The 22118-nt window shown below is 48.7% G+C and overlaps 2 protein-coding genes across 5 annotated transcripts; both read left to right on the forward strand.

Annotated features, from left to right (window-relative positions):
* Positions 1 to 1184: 1184 nt before the first annotated feature.
* On the forward strand, positions 1185 to 10665 carry SYNPO2L (synaptopodin 2 like). 2 transcript variants are annotated; one of them, XM_081565564.1, is made up of 4 exons: positions 1185 to 1389; positions 2682 to 2833; positions 3261 to 3775; positions 6977 to 10665. In XM_081565564.1, the coding sequence occupies exons 1-4, from the start codon at positions 1285 to 1287 to the stop codon at positions 9136 to 9138; spliced, it is 2934 nt and encodes a 977-aa protein (XP_081421690.1). In that variant the 5' UTR covers positions 1185 to 1284; the 3' UTR covers positions 9139 to 10665. The 2 variants fall into 2 exon arrangements, with proteins under 2 accessions (XP_081421690.1, XP_081421698.1); XM_081565572.1 differs by lacking the exons at positions 1185 to 1389; positions 2682 to 2833; positions 3261 to 3775 and adding an exon at positions 4923 to 5055.
* A 2132-nt stretch (positions 10666 to 12797) lies between these two features.
* Positions 12798 to 20271, forward strand: MYOZ1 (myozenin 1). Of its 3 annotated transcripts, none has more exons than XM_081565838.1 (6): positions 12798 to 12861; positions 14195 to 14363; positions 15247 to 15425; positions 17328 to 17583; positions 17951 to 18116; positions 19760 to 20271. In XM_081565838.1, the coding sequence occupies exons 2-6, from the start codon at positions 14291 to 14293 to the stop codon at positions 19989 to 19991; spliced, it is 906 nt and encodes a 301-aa protein (XP_081421964.1). In that variant the 5' UTR covers positions 12798 to 12861; positions 14195 to 14290; the 3' UTR covers positions 19992 to 20271. The 3 variants fall into 3 exon arrangements, with proteins under 3 accessions (XP_081421964.1, XP_081421952.1, XP_081421942.1); XM_081565826.1 differs by having other exon boundaries at positions 14273 to 14363; XM_081565816.1 differs by lacking the exon at positions 12798 to 12861 and adding an exon at positions 13654 to 13764.
* The last annotated feature ends 1847 nt before the right edge of the window (positions 20272 to 22118 follow it).

Here is a 22118-nt window from a genome sequence, read left to right on the forward strand (position 1 = left end):
TACTAGCTAGTACTCAATAAATGTTTGAATAGTGAATGAATGGATATTTAGATACTGGTTTTACTGATGAGGTCAAATGACTGCCCAAGGTCACGCAGCTAATAAATAATGTAACAAGAATCCAAGTCCAATTCTGACTCTAAATTCCAAGTGCTTTCTATGACTACATCATACACCAAGGCAAACAGCATTTAGCAGGCTAGCAGAGCACCTATTCCAGGAAACTCTGTAGCTTTTAAAAATTACAGCACCATAATATTAATGTGGGGATATTAATGTAATGGAAACCTAAAAATAAGTAAATATTGTATTATTAACATGGGTTGGCATGTTTAGGCACAGCTATCTCTACCCACCTTTCCATGACCAACTATATTGTAAAAGGTAATTTATTTCAGCAAACATTGAGCACCTGTTACATCAGTCATCGCTCTGTGGGCTATCAATTGGCTGTTGCACACAGTCCTTGCCTTCAAGATTCTCACAATCTAGGAGGGAGACAGGCATATAAACAAACTAATATTGGCTGAAAACTACAATAACAGACATATAAACAAGCCACATATTTTGCCCAGAGGAAGACAGGATTAATTCTATAGGTAGGGAGTTGGGAGACAAGTCAGGAAAAACTTTATGAAACAGGCAGTACTTCAGCTGGAGCGGGCTCATCAGAATTCCTCTACATTGTACCCAGCACTGCAGTGCAATATGGATATCCACTGATTAATTGGTTAATTCATACAGCAAAGGGGCACTCTTTTTCTGGAGAGCTTGCCAACTTGTGGGACAAACCAGCCATTCCTTGCTCAGGAATTGAGGCCCCTGCTGCTCCCATTTTGGAATCAGCTTTGGAGGAACGCAGCTGGGATTAGTCCATGACCCCATTAGACCATGACCGCATCCGGGCACCATCCCTGAAAGGATGTACATTAGTGATAGAGCCCACAGAGCTAGTACTCTGAGTCCTGAATAAAAAGTCCATGAAGAAGAATGGGGGACGGGGAGGGCAGAAATTTTCACTATAATTAGCTCTGGGAGTAACACGGCTGGGGGAGGAAGGGGAGTACAGCCGGTAACTATTTTGAGCGCAGCTCCGATTGACAGGACACGTGTGGACTGTACTGATCTCAGGGCCAGGCTGCCTGCCTGTGGTGTGTGGTGTGGGGGGGAAGGCCTAGGGCAGCAGAAGCAGGACAGCCAGACAGGCCGGACGGGGTACCAGCGCCTCGACTTCTCTCCTTGGGACGCTGTCCAAACTCCGAGGGCCATAGGCCAACCTGAGCGATGGGTGCTGAGGAGGAGGTGCTGGTCACACTGTCAGGGGGAGCCCCCTGGGGCTTCCGACTTCAGGGGGGGGCCGAGCGGAGGAAACCTTTACAGGTGTCCAAGGTAAGGGAGCCTATATTGAGGTTTCAGGGAAAGGGGAACCCAAGGGAACTTGGGAAAAGTCATGTGATGGCCTGTAGGGGAGAAGTGGGAGGCTGTGAAGAAGTGGAGTGGGGGTGGGCAGGTGGTTGAGGAAGCATGCTCAAATCTGATGGGGTGGCGGGAGTAGTATCTGAGCAGTGGCTTCTTGTGGGGGGCTATAGAACAGGGAATCCCTAGTTTCTGGGGCAAAGAAAAAGAAAGACTCTGGCTCGGTTCCCTGTGGCACCATAGGAGCAGAGGCCCAGGGCTGGCCCTCCAATCTCCTGGGCCTGTTCCTCTCTACTCTAAACTCCAGGACTGTAGGGAAGGTTGTCATTTCTAACTAAATTGGTGTGTGATGAGCTGAAGCTGTCTCATCCAGCTCAGCCCATCCCTGCCCCTGCCTTCAGTCCTCTTTCCCTATGCCAGATCCCTTCTCTCACTAGGCAAGACTTTTTTTAGGTACTAGGAGGGTTATGGCAAGATCTGACAACTTCACCTGTCAGATGAAGTTGTTACCATTTTGGCTGGTCATAGCACAAGTTTATTTTTCTTAACTGTAAAATGTAGGTAATAATAGTACCTACTTCATGGATACTAAGTTCTGAAGGATTAAATTCAATAAAACATGTCAAGTGCTTGGCACTGTGCCTAACATTTAGTAAGCACTCCGTAAATGATAGCCACTACTACTATTATTACTTTAACATATGTATGTGTGTGCACACACGACACACACACACACACACACACACAATCACAATCTCAGAATCTGCTAGACTCCCTCCAGTCTGGAATACTGTTCTAAAATCTTGACTGTATAGATAATGATGCCTAGGATTCCAAGGACTAGAAGAGAAAGAATATTGGTTAGTATAGGTATTTCCTTTGGAGGAAAGCCTTGAGGGGATAACCACCATTTCCAGTACGTCTCTCCCAGGCATTTTTCCCCAAGCCTCTTTCATTTAGCGATTACCCTACCTCCCTTCATACGATGTTATTTTCTCCAGTTAGCACCTTCTTCCCTCTAGAATGACCCCCTTAACTGTCACCTCTTGCCCCTCCTCACCCTTTCTTACCCTCTAAAGTACTGGGTTGGCCAAAAAGTCCGTTTGGGTTTTTCAGTAAGATCATAGGGAAAAATCTGAACAAACTTTTTGGCTAACCCAATAAAATCCCCTCCACATATGGTTCCTTCCTCTCCTAATTCCTTTCATTCTGTCCCCCCTTGGAGCCCTCCCTCACCTACAGTCTCTCCTCCAACACCTTCTCAGATCCGAAGACGAAGCCAGGCGGGCAGAGCAGGACTCCGAGAGAGGGATCAGCTTTTGGCCATTAATGGGGTCTCCTGCACCAGCCTCTCTCATGCCAGTGCCATGAGCCTTATTGATGCCTCAGGAAATCAGCTTGTTCTCACCGTGCGGCGGTATGGATCCCTCCACCCCAGCCTATCCCCAGCCCTTTAGTCCAGGGCTTCCGTTGCCTGCCTCAGCTCTATGTCTCACTGACCTGACTTCAGCTACTAACAAGTATCTATTTCTGCTTGTGTATTTTGCTGGAGCATGGATGTTTGTGTATGCCTCCCAGAGCACTTGAATGTGGGTATGTGGGCCTGTTTTAGACCCCTTGCCTGTCTCTTCATCATCACGTCTCTCTTTAAGCCCATTTCCACTCGAAGCCTGCCAAGCAGATTTGTCTCCCAGTTTATCTCCAAATCTCTACTCTATCCAACCCATCCATTTCATCCAAATGCCAGTCCCCTCTCTCCCCATACGTCCTCCCATCTCCTCCAGATCTCTCTAGCTATCAGTCATCCAGCTCATTTCTCAAGTTCTGTCATCTTTCCCATCCAGGGTAGAGGACGAGGGACCTGTGCGATCTCCATCCCCGGGTGAGCTTCAGGCACTGTCACCCTTGTCTCCACTGAGTCCTGAGCCCCCAGGAGCTCCAGTTCCCCAGCCTCTCCAGCCTGGGAGCCTCCTCTCGCCCCCTGACAGTGAGGCTTACTATGGAGAGACAGACAGTGATGCTGATGGCCCAGCCACCCAGGAAAAGCCCCGCCGACCCCGCCGCCGAGGCCCCACAAGGCCCACCCCTCCAGGAGCCCCACCGGATGAGGTCTACTTGTCTGACAGCCCTGCAGAGCCAGCACCCGCTGTCCTTGGCCCTCCCAGCCAGGGTGACAGTCGTGTGAGCTCCCCATCTTGGGAGGATGTGACAACTCTTCAGCCACCCCCCGCCGAGGCCCTGCTGTTGCCCCATGGCCCACTCCGGCCTGGCCCTCATCTCATCCCTATGGTGGGGCCTGTTCCCCACCCAGTGGCAGAAGATCTTACCACCACCTATACCCAGAAGGCCAAGCAAGCCAGTGAGTGCATGAACTCCTTTTCATTATTCAGGATACTTCAGTTTGAATCCTAAATCTAACCCCTCTTAACTGTACATTCTATCAATATCTACCTTATGCTTCCCTTGAATACAGTCTTGGGACTAGGTGGAGAAGAGGAGGGTAAAATAATTAGTCTTAGGATCCCCATTATTTTTGCTGTTTGAACCAGCGGGATAAAAAGATACAGGGGGTTCCTTCAACCTAACCCAGGAATGGCCTAAGTAGGGAAGTTGGAAAGGGACATGAACTGATGAAGAGTTTGCCTGTTGTTGCTGTGATATTGCTAGATGTCAAATGGGTGAGGGGAACACAGACATGGGGCAGGGGAGTATTTAGAAGCAGAACAGGGACATAGGGACTCTTCAGTGTTACTGCAGGCATAACATCAGAGCTGCCTTTGGCATTGCTAGTTCCATGAAGATTCCTGGGGACTGGGAGGCTATGGAATAGTCATGAGATCCCTAGGAAGTGGTGGAGGGAGGGATCTTTGGCTTCTTATCTCAGGCGATAATGTAGGCCTGGGCAGAAAAAGCCTATTCCACTTATCTCAGGCTCTTTACTATTTTTGATGTGAGCTACAGTACAAGTTTTAAGAGTGAAGTTTCTCCCTGTCTTATGCCTCCCATAGCACTCCTTTCTCATCACCTTGGAAATCTCAGGATTATCCCTCTAGTTCTCATCTCTCGCTCCTCTCCCCTACTACTCTGATTCCTGATCCATAGAATTTTGTGCCTCTAAGTCTGGAATAGAGGCTAAGGACGTGACAGTTCACCCTCTGACATTCCTGAAAGTGTCCCATGTCCCACAAAGAAATTCCAGATAATTCCAGATAGGATCCCATGCTTATCCCCAATTCTCATTTTAGCACCCTCTCCCTTCCCCATCATGCTGGATGAGACTGTAGTTAGTGGCTCAGGATATTTTTAGCCAAGCAGAGCTCATTGTTCAGTGCACTGGGGTGGGGGGAGGGGTAGGCAGGTGCCCATGTCCATCACACCGGGGCTTGTGGGGCAGCTGAGAGGAGGGAAGGGGCCAGGCTCCAAAAATAGCACAGTGAGCTCATTCAGCTGCCAGCTCTGGGGCCAAGACAAAGGGGCTTTAAAAGGCGTGGGGGGTGGCTCAAGCTGGTCCTGCTCCAGCCAACACTGCCTTTCTCGGCATGGAGACTTTTGAGCCCATCAGCCAAGAGCCCCTCAGCCAAGCCAGCTGTGACAAAGCCCCAAACCCAGTTCCTGAGCTCCAGGACCCGTTCTATGCAGGTACTACCCTCCTATAGCCAAGAGAGTTCTGGAATCTAGAATGAAGGGGACTATATCAACGGTATAGGAAGGGAGGTCTTTGGGAAAGATTTTACTCCCTTACCCCCTTCTCCTTTTTGCCTTCCTATTCCTTCTTTTCTCAGGAGTTTCACTGCCCTTTTCTCAGGATGGGCTAATGCTATGGCCACATGTCACATGGGTTTGTGACAACTTGAGCTATGGAAAACTCATGGAGAGAGGGTGTGTGTGTGAGAGAGAAGTGTGAGTACTCTATGAATATATGGAAGCATGTGTGTGGGAGTCTGTGGCGGAAGATATGAGTGAAACAGACATTTGTGTGCAGCTAGTATCAAGAAAGCTTTGATAGTAATGATTACTCATAGTGGAACTTAGGTTAAATGCTAAATTGACCTACATTATCTCACTGAATCCTCATAGCAACTCTGTGAGGTAGCCATTATCCTCACTTACAGATGAGGAAACTGAACTTCATTGAGATAAAGTAACTCTCTCAGGAACCAAAATCTGAACTAAGCTATGACTCTAGTGCCTATCTCTAGTACTATTGCGTGATACAAATGTTGGAATGGGTGGAATCACAGCCCAAATTAGAAAGGAGCTTGATATCTTGAGTGGTAAGTAGGTGGAATTTCAAGAATTTTTCAGGAGGAACTGGGGATCATGGATTAGAGAGTAACTGTGTCCAAGTCAGGGTCCTAGCAGCAGGGCAGCCTCTCCGCTTTCCTGGCCCCACCTCCCAGGCCATGTGGGGCCTGGGAGGCCCTGTCCTGGCTCCCCTTAGCACACAGTCCTTGTGTGCCTGCTTGGTGGTAGTGCCTGAGCACTCTACCTAGAAGGTTTGAAATATAGGGGGCAGCTTTGACTCTAAAAGAAGCCCACCCCACTCCCACCCTCAGCTTGGGGGAAAGGAGACTGTATCAACTGGTGACCTTGAGATATCCTAAAGATTTGGAAGCTCACTTTGGAGAGCAGCACTCTGGCTTTTCCTGCATCTCGGATCTGAGGCCATCCCTGGCTGTGAGTAGCAAGGGTTTAAGGCACAGAGGAGTGCTTTGGAGGTTAGAAGGCACGAAATTTTGTCCCAACTGTTAGTGACAGTGTCTCTGCTAGGGGAATTCTGGGAAGAAGAGCTACCTGGGCTATGCATGTATGTTTTTGTGTGAACACATGTATTTACACATGTGTCTACTGACTGGGGTGTATATAAGCTAGAGTATATGGGAATGAGGGAGAAAAATACATCTGAGAACATAAGCTCACAGGTGCTTTTCCCTAGAGCCATATTCTTATTGAAATGATGTGTGGTGGGAGTTATTTCTGTGAATATATATGATGTGGCTTACATGATGGAAATGGAATTATGAATGAAGATCCCCACTGCTAAGGATCCTTTTATCCTTAGTATAGAGTAAGGGGTAGGAAGAGGGAAGTCCCAAACTTTCCGAGAAGCCCTCTAACGTGGTCTCTGGTGGGAGAAGTGTCCCTTCTCATCTTTTCTTACCCTGGGACCTACTTCATGTCCTTGCCTGCCATGCGAAGTGACCCCCCCATCCCCCACCCTCACATTGCCAGCCAGAAATGGAGGGGAGGGGGGGACAAGTGCGTGGTGTGAGTAAAAGTGATTTCCAGAAAGACAGGAGCAGAGTAGAGGGAGGAGAGCTGTGTGGTCAGAGTGGTGTCAGGGCAGCCAACTAGGCTCTGCCTTCCCCTCCATTGTCCTTGGTTTCACCTTTCACCTCCACTCTGCCCCCAAGTCAGAGGACTTTGCCACAGGCAGGAGAGCCCTTATGGGTTAGGCCAGTGAAAGGGCCATAGGTAGAGACCTAAGGGAACCGGAAGGAGCGGGAGAGCCCTGGGGCTCACAGATGCATACTGACCACCCCCCTTCTCCTCTCCTCAGAGCTACAAAGGGCAGAGAGCCTCCAAGAGAGGAGTGTGAAGGAGGCCAAGACCAAATGCCGGACGATTGCATCCCTGCTCACCGCAGCCCCCAACCCCCACTCCAAGGGGGTACTGATGTTTAAGAAACGTCGGCAGAGAGCCAAGAAGTACACCCTAGTGAGCTTTGGGGCTGCCGCGGGGACCGGCGCTGAGGAGGAGGACGGCTTGCCTCCAACCAGTGAGTCCGAGCTGGACGAAGAGGCTTTCTCCGACGCCCGCAGCCTCACCAACCAGTCCGACTGGGACAGCCCCTACCTGGACATGGAGCTAGCCAGGCCGAGCTCAGGCACAGCAGAGGGCCCGGGGCTGGGAGGGCCGCTGAGTGAGGCCTCCGGGCGAGGGGCCCAACTCTTTGAACAGCAGCGCCAGCGCGCAGCCTCCATCACCCAGCAGCTGGCCCAGGAAGGTCCAGCGGCCACGCTCAACGGGCAAGGCCTGCAGTCTCCACCTCGGCCACAAAGCGCTCCGCCAGAGGCAGCTCTGCTCCCATCCAGCCCTTCGCCATCCCCTGTAGCCAGCCCCAGACCTTTCCTCCCTGGCTGTGGAACCTCTACCTCAGCTCCAAGCATCTTTAACCGTTCAGCTAGGCCCTTTACTCCCGGCTTACAAGGGCAGCAGTCAGGTACCACCTCGGTTATTTTCCGGCCCCTAGCTCCCAAGAGGGCAAATGAGAGCCTGGGAGGCCTCAGCTCCGCCCCACCGCCTTTCCTGTCTCCTCCGCAGGGTACCACTCCTGTGCCCAGCTTCACTTCAGGGGTTCCCAGCCACGTGCCACTATCCGCTTCCCCCAGCACCCCACGCCCCTCCGGCCCCGTGACGGCCACCAGCTCCCTATACATCCCCGCCCCTAATCGTCCTGTTACACCAGGCGGAGCCCCAGAGCCCCCCGCCCCCGCTAGCGGAGCTGCCATGACCTCCACCGCTTCTATCTTCCTGTCGTCGCCTCTGCGACCTGCTGCGCGCCCAGAAGCGCCTGCCCCTAGCTCTGCGGCCCCTGAGCCCCCCAGCGCTCGGGAGCAACGCATCTCCGTGCCAGCTGCTCGCACGGGCATCCTCCAGGAGGCCCGGCGTCGGGGAACCCGAAAGCAGATGTTCCGGTCAGGAAATGCGGAGACGAAGAACTCTCCCAATCCCGAGTTGCTATCGTTGGTGCAAAACCTAGATGAAAAACCCCGGGCTGGGGGCGCGGAATCTGGTCCGGAGGAGGATGCTCTGAGCCTCGGGGCTGAAGCCTGCAACTTCATGCAGCCACCAGGGGGCAGGAGTTACAAGACGTTGCCTCACGTGACAGCTAAAACCCCGCCTCCAATGGCTCCCAAGACCCCACCCCCTACGACTCCTAAGACTCCACCCCCAGTGGCTCCTAAGCCCCCTTCTCGAGGGTTCCTCGATGGGTTAGTGAACGGGGCGGCCCCTTCGGCTGGAATCCCTGAAACACCAAAGCTTCAGGGTAGGGGAGGGGAGCTGTTTGCCAAACGTCAGAGCCGAGCGGACAGGTATGTGGTGGAAGCTCCACCTGGTCCTGGCCTTGGCCCTCGGCCCAGAAGCCCTTCTCCTACCCCCTCACTGCCCTCTTCCTGGAAATATTCACCCAATATACGTGCCCCACCTCCTATTGCTTACAACCCACTGCTCTCACCGTTTTTCCCCCAAGCTGCCCGAACTCTCCCTAGTAAGACACAATCCCAAGGGCCTCGGGCAGCCCCTAAGCAGGGCATCAAGGCTCTGGATTTCATGCGGCACCAGCCCTACCAACTTAAAACTGCCATGTTCTGTTTTGATGAGGTTCCCCCGACTCCTGGACCCACCTCCTCAGGGCCTCCCAAAACTGCCAGAGTCCAGGAGATCCGCCGATTTTCAACTCCAGCGCCCCAGCCCACTGCAGAACCCCTGGCCCCCACTGTGCTTGCCCCCAGAGCAGCCACTACATTGGGTGAGCCCATCTGGAGGACAGAGCTGGCCTCAGCCCCTGTCCTTAGCCCACCCCCTACTCCAGAGTCTCCCAGGGGTCTTGGGACCTCCCCCAGTTCCTGTGGCTTCCAAGTAGCCAGGCCCCGGTTCTCAGCTACCAGAACAGGATTACAGGCTCATGTGTGGAGGCCTGGGGCGGGCCACCACTGAACAGGGCACAGCTCCCAGGACCAAGGGGAGGTGGAACATCCAGTTCCTAAAATTGCTTCTCCTTCCCAACTCTCTCTCCCTGCCCTGCAGCCCCCGCCCCCCAAGCAGGCTAAATTACCCCCTGCCAGAGATAGTTTTGGAGTTGGTGTCCTGTTCCCCAGTTTCCTCCTGGCTCCCAACCTCCCTGCTGCTTTCCAACCTACTATCTCTGCTTTGGTGTCTGTGCTTCTCTTTGTAGTTCCTTGCCTGGATCTCTGTCTTTAGGTGTTTTCATCTACACTCCTCTGCTGGTCTCTATTTCTCTACATTTGTGCCTTTTTCTGTGGGCCTTGTTTTAACATTCAATGAGAAACACACAGGGAAGTTACTACTAAGACCTCAGGCGAGAAGCTCACCACCAGACAGGCAGCAAAGGACTGAACTGACCCCTACTTGCATTAAGGCACTCGCTGTTCCTCACTCTTCTTTCCCAGCTTGGCTAGCATATTCCTAGGCATGTGTATGTCTGTGAATGTGTGTGTATGTGCAAGTGTGTGCATGAACACAGATGTGCTTTTCTGTCTGAGGCAAGAGTAAGAGGAGAGGTCTAAATAAAGACCCAATCTGGGTCTCACCTTTTCACTGATGAAGGAAGAGTCAGCTGTCCTCACATAGAATGGAGGAGGAGAAAGAGATTGACTAGAGTTAAAGATCATCATCTGCAGCAAATGTAGAGCATCTTGTGAAATTCACAGAGTGCGAGGAGACACGAAGGACCAGGGCAGTTTGTATGGGTTGAGTTACATCAGTTAGACCAAGAATAGAACTAAGAATTCTGTTCCTCAGGATTTTAGAAAGCTAACAACTTGAGAGGCCCATACTGAGCGACAAAGCATCCAGGAAATGAAAGAAAGAAAATATCCTCTGAGAATGACCAAATCGTTGGCTTCATGGCCTCATGAACCTAAGACAGAAAGGAAGGGGAAAAGAACCTTAATGTCGCAAGTAAGGTAGAAAGAAGCCAGAAGCAGGACAGAAATAAATGAAATTGATTGAGCCTTAGAGAGGAGCATGGTTAGTGTGAGTGTAGTGTTGGTGGAGTAAAATTGGATAATAAGAAACCAGTCATTTACAAAAGGGAGACTGGGAGAAAATATGAGGAAGAAGTATGTATTTGTTAGAAGGGGGATGATGGTAGAGGAATGTGAGAATGTGCGCTGAATGTTGAAAAAACAGGTATATCTGTGTTCTCTCCTGTGAATCTGTTCCTCTATCTTCTGCAGCTTGTCATAACTACCTGGGAAAGGGTAAGGAAACACCCAGAGCCAAAACCTCTTTTTAGTTCTACCCCATCCCTCAAATCCTAGCTCTTATTCCTTTCCAGCTTGAGGTCCTGATCTCTGTCCTAGAGAGATATGGACTCCCCTCTCACCATTATCACTAGTCACTTTTGCTGCTTGACCTGGAAACTGATCATTTCCTTTGCATTTTGAGTGTGAACCACAGTGCTTTGGTTTGTGCACAAGAATAAAGTTATGCCCTATATCATCTGTTGTCATCTCGCCTAGTTTCTTGCCTAAATCCAGGTCTCCCCTTCATCTTATCTAATTCATTTTCCCTATCTCCTGATTCCTGATCTTTTTCTCAGCTCCTGCCCTCCTATTTTTTACTGTTTGCCCTTCACCCCCAGGCCTTTTGCTCTTCTCTACCAATTCTGTCCTGCCTTCATGTAGCCACCTCCATGCAGTTCCCTCTGTCCAGATTCTCCCCTTCTCCATCCCCTGCTCCATACTTCTCAGATGAGGCCTCAGCTTACAGAACCAAGACAATTTGAAAAGGTCCTCTAACCCTTTTGCCATCAACATTTCCAAACTGCCTGGAGGAAGTGAAGGGAAAGCGGTGGCTGAAAGTGAAGGTGGGGTGAGAGAAGGAAGAGGGATAGAGAGGGTGGATCAGCCTGGATTGAAACTAATAAAAAAAAGGGAAGGCACTGGAAAGCAGGCTAGACTTAGACTTTTGAGAAGGGAAGGTCTATTACCCCAGTTTTACCAGCAGGGGGCAGATTTGTGCCAATAACCAGGCCTGTGACCCTGAGCCTGTCACAAGTAAGCAGCCTCTCAGAAAATTCCCCTGGAGGAGGGCATGATGACCCACTTCAATACCCTTGCTGGGAAAATCCCATGGACAGAAGAGCCTGGAGGGGTATAGCGCATGAGGTCGCAAAGAATCGCACATGAGTGAAGGGACTGAGCATGCACGTATGCACACACATAGAATTCCAAAGGAAGGGCTCAGAAAGCCTACAATACATATTCTGTCTTCATTCACATAGTAGTTTTAGGTACTCAATCATAGAAGACCAAAATTTTGGTTGGTTTTTGTGGTTTTTGAGGGGAGGATGGTAATGATGACAAAATCACCTTTTGCTACTTGTGTTTTTTTGACTAACTGCTTTTTTGGGTTGGGAGAGAACAGAGAAAAAGGACAAAAGATGAGGTATCTGGAGGCTAAACTGGTTTGGTCAGAGGCCAAGTAGAGGGGAGCAGGGTGACCTTTTGGCCCTTAACCTGAACCTGTAAAGTTCAGGGTGGGAAAAGGACGTGGTCAGGAAAAGTGGATAACTCACAGAGGGACAAAATGGTATTCTGGGAGCTACAGAAGCCATTTCCTAAGGCAGCCACAGCATGGTGGTGGATACAGCAGAGGTGAAGCAGCTGGTTGCAAAACTTGAGCAGAAGACAGAGGTGGATCCAGGATGTTCTTGCAGCTACTGAGAAACGGCTCAGGCAAATGACAGACTTCCCTCCAGGGGGCTCTCAAGCTTGTGCCCCAGCCCACAGGCTTCTCTAGACCAGTGTGAATGGGATAGTTCAGATCCCATGGGGTGTGTGTTCCCTTTGAAGAAAATTCCAAGTAGGAACCTCAGAGAGTAAAGCCCTGGCAGGTCAGAAACCTCCATGTCCTTTTCAGGAAGAAGGATATCTATCCAGGGAGAAGTGACATCTGTCCTCTGAGCAGGCTGAGCTGAGCACCCCAACAGCAAATGGGGGTAAAAATGAGGAAACTGGCTCAAGTTTTGCCCCACATCATCCCTGACAGTCTAATCAGTGGATTTGGTTAATTTGGTCCCTTATCCTGCTAAGATCTGGCCCTCCCAGAAGAAAGACCAGCTTATCCAGGAACTTTCAAAGGGCACTTACATTGTGAACAGAAAGTCCCTTCTCCAGACATAGCATCTTAAGCCTTCCCACCCCCAAAATGCACCCACATGGCCCTCCAGCCCCGGCCTACGTTGGCTGTGCATGGCTCTCCAGACACGTTCTCCTGGTTCTCACTCTCCCACTCCGAATTCCTATCTACCACTTGCTGTCTGCTTCCTCTCTCCCTCTCAGTTTTCAGTTTCTCCCTGAGTGCTTCTCTGGATCTGAGTCTCTAGGTGCCAAGGAAGGGGAGTCCCTGGGCAGACTGATCCTTGGCTCAGACAGCTTAGTGGGAGAATTCCAAAGGCTTTTCCTACCCTTCCTGAGCTTCTGGGCAAGGAGGGCGGGATCTTGGTTCCAGGGTCTCAGTACCCCCTGTGCCATTTGAGCTGCTTGCGCTCATCATCTCTATTAATAACCATGTTCCCTCCCCCACTGCCAGTGCTGCCCCCACTCCTGCCCAGCTCGGGTTCTCTAGTCACAGCAGCTCAGTCCTCCAGAGCTGCTGGACCCCAGGGAGAGCTGACCACCGCCTGAACAGCCGGTAAGTCTCCAGCTGATGGCCCAAGGGGCTGGAGCACCTTCTGTTCACTGCTGTGTCTGTGTCTACGTCTGTAATAGTGACCCTTGGCCCCAGGGGAGCTGCCCCCCTCCTCCATCTATACTCATTCCCTAGTTGTCCAGTTCAGGGGAGCCACAGAGAGTTGGAGGGAGAAGGACTCAAGAGGGTAGGGGGACTGGAGATGTTGAGGGAGGCACTGAAGAAATGGGCAGGAGGGTGGAGACTGAGACGCTGGATGGAAAATAAGAACCTAGTTGGGGCTGAGAGGAGTACAGGGAAAGTCCATTTAGCAGTTCCTGGGCTCCAGCTGCAGCAGACCCCACTAAGTGAGTAGAATTGCAGGTGTGTTGTGAGACAGGACTCAGCAGAAGACAGCATTTTGCTGAGACCCAGCTTCTTTGAAGGAGGGGCTGGAATTTGTATCTTTTCTCAGCTTGTCCCCATCTACTGCCAGGTCCTATGATTATGTTTCTGTCCTCCCTGAATTTCCTGCTGCTGTGATATTGCTGAATTGATATGCATCAAGGTTCAAATGTCCCCTGACCTCCCTCTGCACTCTGGTTCTAGGGTCCAGTCAGGGCTGGGGGGTGGAGGGGAGTGACTGAGAGAGCAGGAGCAGTGCTGTGACCTCCCAGCCCATGATCCAGCTGGCCCAAGGGAGGGGCAATAACCTCTTCATCCTATGGAGAATGTTTTTGGCTGGATCTCCTCAATGCTGGCAGAACATTTTTTTCTGCTCCACCCCCACCTCCCCACCCCTGCCCTGGGACTTGGGGAAAACTGAGAGACCAGAGCTTGGAATGACAGCCCCAAACTGAGAGCCCCACGCAAATAAAAACTTCATATCATGCCAAACCAATGAAATCTGGGTGCATTGCCCTACCTGTAAGTTGTTTTATTCCCAACATATATTGTGTTCCTAAACCCTGCACCATCTCTGTGTAAAACAGCTGAACAGAGAGGTTGGTAGAAGGTAGGAACAGGGGGTGCATCTATACTTTCTGCTCTACTTCCTAAGAAGAGAAACCATAAAGCGATGGGTTTTCACCTTTTGTGTGTGTGTGTGTGTTAGTCGCTCAGTCGTGTCCAACTCTTTGCAACCCCATGGGGTGTTGCACGCCAGGCTCCTCCGTCCATGGTCCATGTGATTTTCCAGGCAAGAATACTGGAGTGGGTTGCCATTTCCTTCTCTAGGGGATCTTCCTGACCCAGGGATCAAACCCAGGTCTCCTGCATTGCAGGAAGACTGTTTACTGTCTGAGCTACCAGGGAAGACTTTTTCTCTGAAAAATCTAATGAAATGTTTTTCCTGAAGTCCTTAAGCAGTACCTTACTGGAGACACTCACTCTAGACCCTGTCCAGCCTTCAGCTTCCCCTTCCCACCCTGTCCAGGCTCCATCCACCTCTACAATGCCGCTCTCAGGGACCCCAGCTCCCAACAAGAAGAGGAAATCCAGCAAGCTGATCATGGAACTCACTAGAGGTATGGCATGTTCACACCTACTTCTTAGTAAGAGTATCTCTGGCCCAAGAGTTGCAGAGATATCATAAGGTTGTATATGTCTTAAGGTGAAGAGATATGAAAATGAGGAATTTGGGGTGGTGGTGGGGTTTGCAGAGGTGGGGGGGCAGAAAGAACAATAAAGAATTCAACACTGACGACTCACCCTTCCACCCTTTTCACCTTGTAATCTGAGACAGTAATATCCTTGCCATGTTACCCAGCACAGGTCCAAGACAACAGGACCCACAGGTCAATGTTTGAGGAGAAAATATATATGATGCAGACTGGCACAGAGTAAGGTCTCAATAAGTGCTTAATTTCCTTCCTTCTTTCCCCAGAACTAAGAGCTTTGTCTGAGCACTTAAAACGGGAAATTCCGTGGGCATTTTTCCTGGGGGTAGACGAGCTCTCCTACTACTGAGAGGCTGTTTGCAGCCAGAGTTTATGAGAGGAAGAGAAGGGAAAGGAGTTGAGACAGGAGTCTATATTTAGAGGTTGCCTTTGGGCTTCCCCCCATGCTATGGCTTCCCCAACGTTCTCCACCTATGATGTTTCTTTACTCTTTTGCCTTGTACCCCATACCTCTGTTACACCATGTATCCTCTCCACACCACTTTAGTAGTCCCCGTCTTCCCCTCTGTGCCCCATTTCCCATGCATTCTCTCCAACTCCAAACCCAGGAAATCAAAATCACTCATAAACTAGACAGAATTTAACCAGACATCAGAGACAGCATCTGCTTCCCTCAGTGATCTCTGTTGGGACACACACACACGCTTAGTTGTGGATGGCCACTGCATTTGGAACTAGAAAACCCCACTTTTCTCTTTCCCTTGTCTCTGCCCCCTCGCCTCCCTGAAAGGTGGACAAGAGAGCTCAGGCCTGAACCTGGGCAAGAAGATCAGTGTCCCAAGGGATGTGATGTTGGAGGAGCTGTCGCTGCTCACTAACCGGGGCTCCAAGATGTTCAAACTGAGGCAGTTGCGTGTGGAGAAGTTTATCTATGAAAACCACCCTGATGTCTTCTCTGACAGCTCAATGGTGAGTTCAGAACTCTACAACTCTCAAAGCCTAGTGCCTCTTCTGACAGCTTCTTGGCAGGCCCAGAGTTTCCAAAATATCAACCTCCCCTCCCTGCAAATTTATAAACTCATTAACCCCTCAGATATAGCATGCCTCCAATAGATGCAGGGTGATTACGACCCACCCCTAAAACTAAATTTGTATCTTAGAGCTGGTGAAGCAGGGTGAGGAGTACCACACCTTCAGAGAGAAAATTCCTCCCCAGTATGGTTAAGTATTAAAGATAGGATTGCCAGATAAAACACAGGATGCCCAGTCCTATGTTTTAAATTTGAGATACACACTAAACAAGCTATAGAGATATATTTACAGCACAGGAAATAAAGCCAGTATTTTATAATGGCTTTAAATGGTGTATAATCTATACATAAATCAACTGTACTTCAATTACAAAAATAAAGTTGAGATACACACAAATAGTTTTTTTATAAAGTATATCTCACACAACATTTGGGATGTAACTTTTTTTTTTAATTGAAGACACTTAGGGAATTCCCTGGTGGTCCAGTGGTTAGGACTTGGTGCTCTCACTGCCAGGGGCCTGGATTCTCTTCCTGGTTGGGGAACTAAGATCCCACAAGCCACGCAGCACAGAAACAAAAATTGAAGATATTTAAATTTGAATTTCAGATACACAATAATTTTTTAGTATAAGTGTGTCCCATGAAATATTTGGGACATAAAAGTGAAATTAGACAATACAGGACACCCAGTTAAATTTGAATTTCACATACATCATGGATACTTTCTTATATCTAAATATGTCCCATGCAATATGTAGGCATATTTGTACTAAAAAATTATTGCTGTGTATCTGAAATTCAGATTTAACTGGTGTCCTGTGATTTTTTTTGTGTGTGCAAAATCTGGCAACCCTAGAAAGAGGTAAGTGAATTTTTATAGCCATCTCTTCTTAAGCCATTCTTTTATTTAAAGGGCAGTCTAAGGGCCATAGATACGGGGACTGAAACCATCCTTTAAGGCCCAATATCCCTTAGTCAGGGTCATTCTCCAAAGAGAAGTAGGGATTGGCGAGGGGCCAGGCACAAGATGTTACAGCTGAGGAGGAGGGGATCTTCTCTATTTCCTTTCTTCCCCCTCCATCTTTCCTGAGCCGCCAGGGGAGAGTGAAAATAGATGCCTACATGGGGCCAGGGGCAGGAGTGTCTGCCATTGGCCCATATGTAGGAGCAGAACAAAATTGCTGAGCCGGCCATATCTAACTTTAGGAGGCCAAAAGCCCTCCTCCCTGCCTGTGTCTGGTTACACTGGGTGGAGCGTGGGGGTGTGCGTGGTGGGTGGCCAGGAGAGCCTCCTGAAGGAGTTGGCAGGGTTATTTTTAGGCTTTGGGGATGAATCCAGTGTTGCCCTTTGGGCCACCCTTCCCCCTCCCCACTGCAGTTTCACTGTCAGGAAGTCCTGGTTCGCTATGTACCAAAAGGAGGAAGGGAAAGAAAGAGACACACTTCTATCTGTTAGGCAAGATGGTGGGAGAGAGGCAGAGATCTCCTTAGTTCCTCAAATTAAGGCTGGATTCTCCATGCCAAACCCAATCTCTCAAATTTTAGTGGAACAGAAGTCTTGATCCTTTTTGCATTGGTAAAGATGGGAAAGAGGAGTTTGGACAATAACTTGCCTCTATCCTAGATGTAATTTGAAGAACTGAGCCAAAGGGGTTGTATCCCTTAAGGAGAGTTTAATTTCTCTCAGTTAGGTTTATCCACTAACATCTAGTGGATGGGGAAGTCTCAGAGGATTCAGCGTCTTTGAGTTGGCCATTGTCTCTGATCACTTCATACTTGCTATGGTATTCCCTGTGCCCATTGTTAACCTTCCCCTCACTCTGTCCTTTCTTTTCAGGATCACTTCCAGAAGTTCATTCCCACAGTGGGGGGACAGCTGGGGACAGCTGGCCAGGGATTCTCCTACAGCAAGAGCAGTGGCGGAGGCCAGGCAGGGAGAAGTGGCTCTGCCGGGCAGTATGGCTCTGACCAGCAACACCATCAGGGCTCTGGGTCTGGCTCTGGCCCTGGATCTGGGGGTGCAGGTGGTCCTGGGGGCCACGCGGGCAGAGGAGGTGCTGCTGGCACAGCAGGGGTTGGCGAGACAGGAACAGGCAAGTATCCTCATCCAAGAGTCAAGTGTCTGGTCCCTAAAGCAAAGAAATCCCCAGGAATGAGGCCTGGACTGGGTGTTGGATGCAGGAGAGGCCTGTTGAGATATCTTGATGGGTCTTCTGGGTCCAGAAGGATACAGAGACATGTCTATTCCACCCAGAAGTCCTATCTCTCAGTCACCTTTCTCTCATTCATCACATTTCTGACTCCAGGCTATCATGGTTTTGCAAACCATAAACAATGACTAGCATGTTTTACCTTTGGTCCCCAGCCCCTATCGACTTCTCTAGTACAGAGCTCTAGACTAATTTCCATTTCCTCCTAACTGCTATCATTTGACTATTATTTCTCTCCCTTGGCTGCCAGACAACCAGGCAAGTGGAGAAGGAAAACATATCACTGTGTTTAAGACCTATATTTCCCCATGGGAGAAAGCCATGGGGGTTGACCCCCAGCAGAAAGTGGAACTTGGCATCGACCTGCTGGCCTACGGGGCCAAAGCTGAACTCCCTAAGTATAAGTCCTTCAACAGGTAAGGGGGATGAGAAAGGAACTTGATGCTTTCCAGTGTATGGCAACATGTCATTAGTTGGAATGGAGACTGATTCAGATGTTTCAGAAGGAGACTGAGGAGGTGTAGAAGTAATATGGGGGCCCTAATTGAAGGCTCTTGCTCTTTTCACTCTAGCTCAGAGAAACAGCATGGTATGATGAAGAAAAAATTTGCCAGGAGGCAGGATCTGAATTTTGGTTCATTGTTATTAGCTGTGTGGGAAAGTAACCCTACTTCTGAACCTTGGTTGCCTTGACTGTGAAATGGGAATAATATATTACACACATGTAAAGGCCTCTTGGGGAGGGGCCTTTAATTCAAAGTTATAATTTTTATTACTGTCCTTGTAGTAGAATTCTATTTCTCTTTTTCTTCTTTCATTGAAGTATAGTTGACTTACAGCATCATATTGTTTTCAGGTGTACAACAGTGACACAGTATTTTTATAGATTACGTACCACACAAAGTTATTATAATATTATTGAAGATTCTGTTTCTTTATTCCCTACTTTGAAGTAAAACGTGAAGTGAAAGTGTTAGTTGCTCAGTTGCGTCCAACTCTTTGTGACTCCATAGACTGTAGCCCGCCATGCTCCTGTGTCCATGGAATTCTCCAGGCAAGAATACTGGAGGGGGTTGCCATTCCCTAGTCCACCTAGTCCAGGGGATCTTCTCCACCTGGGGATCAAACCCAGGTCTCTTGCATTGCAGGCAGATTCTTTATTGTCTAAGTCACCAAGGAAGCCCCATACCCTACTTTAATAAGGCTCAAATAGGCTCGCATATCTATCCTTTTGGAGCTAAGCTTCTCTAGACTGTGTGAAAACAGGACAGGGAAGCACTAGAGAAATGCTTTTGCTTTTGGTTCTAAATGAGTGAGTGAGTGAAAATTGTTCAGTCATGTCAGAGTCTTTGGGACCCCATGGACTATATAGTCCATGGAATTCTCTAGGCCAAAATACTGGAGTGGGTAGCCATTCCCTTCTCCAGGGGATTTTCCCAACCCAAGGATCAAACCCAGGTCTCTGACATTGCAAGCAGATTCTTTACCAGCTGAGCCATCAGGGAAGCTCAAGAATACTGGAGTGGGTAGCCTATCCCTTCTCTAGCAGATCTTCCCAACCCAGGAATCAAACCAGGGTCTCCTGCATTGCAGGCAGATTCTTTACCAGCTGAGCTACCAGGGAAGCCCTTTGGTCCTGAGGTGCCTGGATTTTCCAGGAAATGTTAGTTCTTCTCATTTAGGGCACACATTATCCACTGGAGGTGGGGTAGGGGTTTTGAGGGAGGTCTCTACATTATAATTTAAGGTGATCTCAGACCCTTGGGCTTGTAGTGTTTGGTGTCAATTTCTCTGAAATGTGACTGGTTTGGATCACAGCTATCCATGAGACTATTTAGTACCCTCGAGACTACTTTTCTCTTTATTAGCCTTGGGGAAACAAGCAAACCAGAAGGCGGAATGGATTACTAAGGGAGAAAAAGAAAAAGCAGTGCAGAAGTGATCTTAAACTAGAATTCACAGACTTCTCCATCCTCCAAACAGGGTAACATTTCACTGACAAAAAGAACTCTTTTTCTTTTGTTCTGGTTTTTAATGAAATCATGTTTCTCCTTTTCAGGACAGCAATGCCTTACGGTGGATATGAGAAGGCCTCCAAACGCATGACCTTCCAGATGCCCAAGTTTGACCTGGGGCCCTTGCTGAGCGAACCCCTAGTTCTCTACAACCAGAACCTCTCCAACAGGCCTTCTTTTAATCGAACCCCTATTCCCTGGCTGAGCTCCGGGGAGCCTGTAGACTACAACGTGGATATTGGCATCCCCTTGGATGGAGAAACAGAGGAGCTGTGAGGTGTTTCCACCTCTACTTTGTATCAAGTTTCCCCTCTCTGGTTCCATTTTGGAGAGGGAATGCTGAGCAGGATACCCCCACTGAAAATCCAGGATCCTTGTGGGAATGGAGGGAAAAAGGAAGGAAAGATCTCTCTTTTCACCTTTCACTCGAAGTCCCCACTCCAAGCATCTTTTCTTACCAACTCAGAGCTCCCCTTCCACTGCTCTGTATGGAACCTGCTCTTTTATGAAATTTGCTCTGCCTTCAGTAACAGTTAATAAACTTCAAGGAAATGAACTCATTCTTCCTCTGATATTTGAGGGCAGACAAAAACTGAGGCTAACAATGCATAGGGACTAATTAAAGTAAAATACCATACATTCATTATTCAGACTTCAAGACTAGACCTGAGTTCTGATTACATACCCACACTCATATCCACACCCACCAAACCACATTCATATATGTATACAAAGACATACTTATTCAGTAGTACGTAAGACAATCAGCACAAACACATGTGCTGGCCCCTGTGTGGGCAAAGCTAAGAAGTAATTGTGTGCTGTGTTTAGAAAATTAGGCATTGGTGACCCTGGTGTTAATTCTGTTGATGTAGCTGATTAGAAATTGGGATAATCAAGATTATCCAATTATCACAGAAGGACAGCATGCCATAAGACACCAGGGTGAGCTTAGGAATATTTGTCAAAGGTTACAGGTTCCTGAAAGGATGAAGTAGAATAGGGAGCCATGTTGGAATTGAGAAGGAAGTGGGAGAAACCAGCTGCAGTTATGGTATGCCTGGCTCTGTGTGAAAACATCAAGAAAAGATCTAAGGGTCATAGGGGCAACTGCAATTGTGTCCAGAAGGCACTATGATTGGGAAGAAACCATCAAAGTCCAAGAGGAATGAGTAACAATACTCTTTTTATTGACTTCAAGCATGGGGTTTCTTTCAAGTTTTTTTAAGATTATTTATTACTATAATTTTTTAGACTGTGGTGGGTCATTGTTGCTATACTTGGGTTTTCTCTAGTTGCAGCAAGCGGGGACTACTCTTAATTGCTGTGTGTGGGCTTCTAATTGAGGTGGCTTCTGTTGTTGCAGAACACAGGCTCTAGGCACTTGGGCTTCAGTAGTTGCAGCGCATGGACTCAGTAGTTGTGGCTCGCGGGCTCTAGAGCACTGGCTCAGTAGTTGTGGTGCATGGGCTTACTTGCTCCCTGGCATGTGGTATCTTCCCAAACCAGGGATTGAACTGGTGTCCCTTGCATTGCAAGGTGGATTCTTAACTACTAGACCACCAGGGAAGCCAGCCTGGGTTTTCTTTAGAGTCCCAGATTTAGTCTTATGTTTCACAAAATAAGAGTTTGATGCAGACCAGGAAAAATAAAGAGATGACTTACTAGGATCTGGGGAAGTAACTTCTAAGGAGAGCTGGCTGAATTCAGTTCATTCCATGAGCCATTAATGATTATGTAAGTTCCTAGACTCTGCCTAGACTCATTCAGTTTTCATGGACCTAGAGTCACATGATATTTACTCTGGTCACTTTCCTTTACAACCTAAATAAATTTCAGACGATTCATACTTCTAAAGTGAAGTGAAAGTGAAAGTCACTCAGTTGTGTCTGACTCTGCCACCCCATGGGCTATAGAGTCCATGGAATTCTCCAGGCCAGAATACTGGAGTGGGTAGCCTTTCCTTTCTCCAGGGGATCTTCCCAACCCAGGGATCGAACCCAGGTCTCCAGCATTGCAGGTGGATTCTTTACCAGCTGAGCCACAAGGGAAGCCATACTTCTAAGTAATACACAAAACTATTTCTATATGCATTTTTCTGAGTTGTCATAGTTTGGATTTCCCCCCAGTAGATGCTGAAACAAAGATTTGGATGCAAGTAGTAAATTTGGGAGGTGATCCAAGAATCTAAGCAGTGTAAGGGAATGAGAAGAAGGCCAATAAACATCTTTTGGGCAAATGCAGCTGATTCTCACTGGCAACTGAGAAAAAATGTTAAAGTGTGGTCCATGGACTGGCAGTATAATTTTATCCTAGAAGTTTGATTAAAATCACAAATTCAAGGGAATTCCCTGGCTGTCCAGAGGTTAAGATTTGATGCTCTCACTGCCAGGGACCTGGGTT

This window comes from Giraffa tippelskirchi, chromosome 2 (genome assembly GCF_054371585.1).
Source record: "Giraffa tippelskirchi isolate mGirTip1 chromosome 2, T2T-mGirTip1v1.2.pri, whole genome shotgun sequence".
Taxonomy (NCBI): domain Eukaryota; kingdom Metazoa; phylum Chordata; class Mammalia; order Artiodactyla; family Giraffidae; genus Giraffa; species Giraffa tippelskirchi.